Raw genomic sequence first — 2,429 nt, forward strand, 5'->3', positions numbered from 1 at the left:
TGCGGCAGCCCGCCCGCGTCGATCCCCGACACCCCCACGCCCTGCTCTATTTGGAGCCAGCTCCGGGACGGGGGTGGCGCACGCGGTGATTGACAGTGGGCTCCTGCCTCAGCCGGGACCCTCCCCTGCACAGTCTAGCAGAGCCGGCCCCAGGCATGGCACGGAAAGCAATTAAAAAGGAAGATTTTTAAATTATTAACATTTGGTGAATTATTCAGGCTCTCAGTGCCTGAGCTGCCCTGGGGGACTGCGCCTTACGAGAGGAGGAAGTCCTGCCCTCCTCTCCGCCCTCGGCCCCGCCCGCCAGAGAAACCAAGCTCCCCCTAGCAGAGCTGGGCCTGTGAGGTTGAGTGCAGTGGAGTAGGCCTCCCTGGGGTTGACCAGAGAGTCAAGCACGTCTCCTGGGTGGCGAGGGCAGGAACAGTGCTTCCACTGGGGCTTCTGAGCAGCAGTGAGACCATGGTGGCCAAATCTAGTGGTCTCTGTCCAGGAGGATCTGGCACTATCTCAGTGTGACTGCAGGTCAGAATTCACTGACTCATGCTGGAGCCTGGACTGGTGTGGAAGTGAAGAGGAACTGAAACAGGCCTCAGGGTCTCCTGCACAGGGCAGGAGGTGGCTTGCTCAAGTTTCACATCCCCTCTTACCTGGGCTCATCCAGGAGATAGGTGTGGACCTGGTGGACATGGGGGTGAGTGGCCCCCAGGGATGATCAGCTAGGGCATAGGGGCACATCCAGTCCTGGTCCCCATGACAGCCAGATACCCAGGGTCTGTTTTAGGGGGGCGGGGATCATGTAGGGGCACGCACCATGGCTGGGTAGGCCCAGTGGGTAGAGACGCTGAGGGTCCTCAAAGGTGCTGGCCTCACTGAGGGCTGATACAAGCCGCTGATAGTGGTCCTCAGGGGCCATGCTGGGCCCCAGTTCTGGCAGCAGCAGGGTCTCTGCATTGGGGGAAAACATGGTGAGGGTGCTTCTTAAGTTACTGCCAACAGGCAGAGGCAGGCCACCCTTTCACCCCCCTCCACAGGACTGAGGGGTCCTCAGGAGTCAAGGACTAGACCCACTTCCTCCTGTTCCCCACCCCTGGGCAGGCTCCCACCTTGGGGGGACTTGCTTCGGGCCCGCTTTTCTGAAGAGCAGTCACTGCTGATGTAGGGGGAGCAGCCCAGCCTCTTGCCTAACAAGTCACCTGTGAAGGGTGGAGATCAGGGCTTGGAGAGGAGGAATTTAGGGAAGGCCAGACGGTGAGGAACTGACTCCTGCCCAGCTCAGCCACGAAACCCTACCCACCATCACTCAGGGGACCCTTTGTCCTGGCCCTTGCCTGATGAGCCAGCAGGCCCAAAGGTAACCTGGTAGGGATATGCACAGAGGTAAAGGAAAACTGGGGACAGGCACCCTGCAGGCCCAGCTAACCGTTTTCATCTCGTGTCCGAGTTCAGGACTGTTCCTGGATCCCCTTGGAAAGCAGAATCTAACTTCTCCTAGGACATGGGTGTGCAGGGTTGGGGGGCAAGTTAAGAAGGCACCCCCCACAACCTCTTCCTGCTCAGTGAAGCCCCCTTCACTCCGGGGCCCTCCCTTGCCCTGCTACCAGAAGGTGGGGTCCTTCCTCTCCATTGCACTTGGTCTTGGCAGTCACACACCTATGCACCTGCCCAGCCAGGCCCTGTGCTCCTGAGGGAACCCAGAATATCTTACTGCTATGAATAGCCCCTGCATACCTGGCACCACGCTAGGCCCAAGCTGCATTCCTGATGTTCCTTCTAGGCCCCCACAGCTCACATCTCCATCAACAACCCAGCCCAAGCACCCTGATGCCAGTTCCTCCCAAGCCCCTTGACCCAAAAAGCCAGGAGTCTTTGCTGAACAGTCCAGGCCCTACTGCCTCTGGCCCTCATTCTTACCAGTCCTTGGATGGGTGGGGCAGGGAGCTGACCTCTGTGTGATAAAAAACACTCCATAACACCTCAGGAAATGGGGCTACCAGACCCAGAAGCCCTGCCCTGCCATCACATCCAGTGCCTAATTCCTTTTTCTTATTCCCTTAATCTGTCATTTTTATCAGGCTGGGAAGTGTGGCGGTAGCAAGAGCCCCAATCAATCTCCACATTACAGTTGACAGAATGGTGCTAATAACTTATTGATCTCAGCCACCTCACTGCCACTGGTCTAGCCTGGCCAGCCCCAGGCTCTGCCCCAAAGAGAGGGACAGTTCCCATTGCCTGGACAGGTTCCCTTCCTGGCTATGGACCAGTGGATGGTAGCAGCATGTTGGAGACCAGCAGACCGTAGGGGCTGCTGCCTTGCCAGGTGGGGTGGTGGGTCTTGCAGGGCTGTGTAGCCTGGTCCCACTCCATACTTGCTGCCCACTGAACACACACACACACACACACACACACACACACACACACACACACACACA

The 2,429-nt window shown here is 58.1% G+C and overlaps 1 protein-coding gene across 1 annotated transcript in view; it reads right to left on the minus strand.

The window, feature by feature from the left end:
- Samd11 (sterile alpha motif domain containing 11) overlaps nucleotides 1-2,429 on the minus strand; it is an 18,448-nt gene that overhangs the window by 5,837 nt on the left and 10,182 nt on the right. The window contains exons 6-7 of the mRNA XM_033767818.1: nucleotides 1,104-1,193; nucleotides 811-945 (exon numbers count right to left, since the gene is read on the minus strand). Coding sequence (XP_033623709.1) covers nucleotides 811-945; nucleotides 1,104-1,193 — 225 coding nt within the window. The remainder of the gene's footprint in view (nucleotides 1-810; nucleotides 946-1,103; nucleotides 1,194-2,429) is intronic.

The sequence above is a fragment of the Fukomys damarensis genome, unplaced genomic scaffold (assembly GCF_012274545.1).
Source record: "Fukomys damarensis isolate Sample0158 unplaced genomic scaffold, DMR_v1.0_HiC HiC_scaffold_23, whole genome shotgun sequence".
Classification (NCBI taxonomy): Eukaryota; Metazoa; Chordata; class Mammalia; order Rodentia; family Bathyergidae; genus Fukomys; species Fukomys damarensis.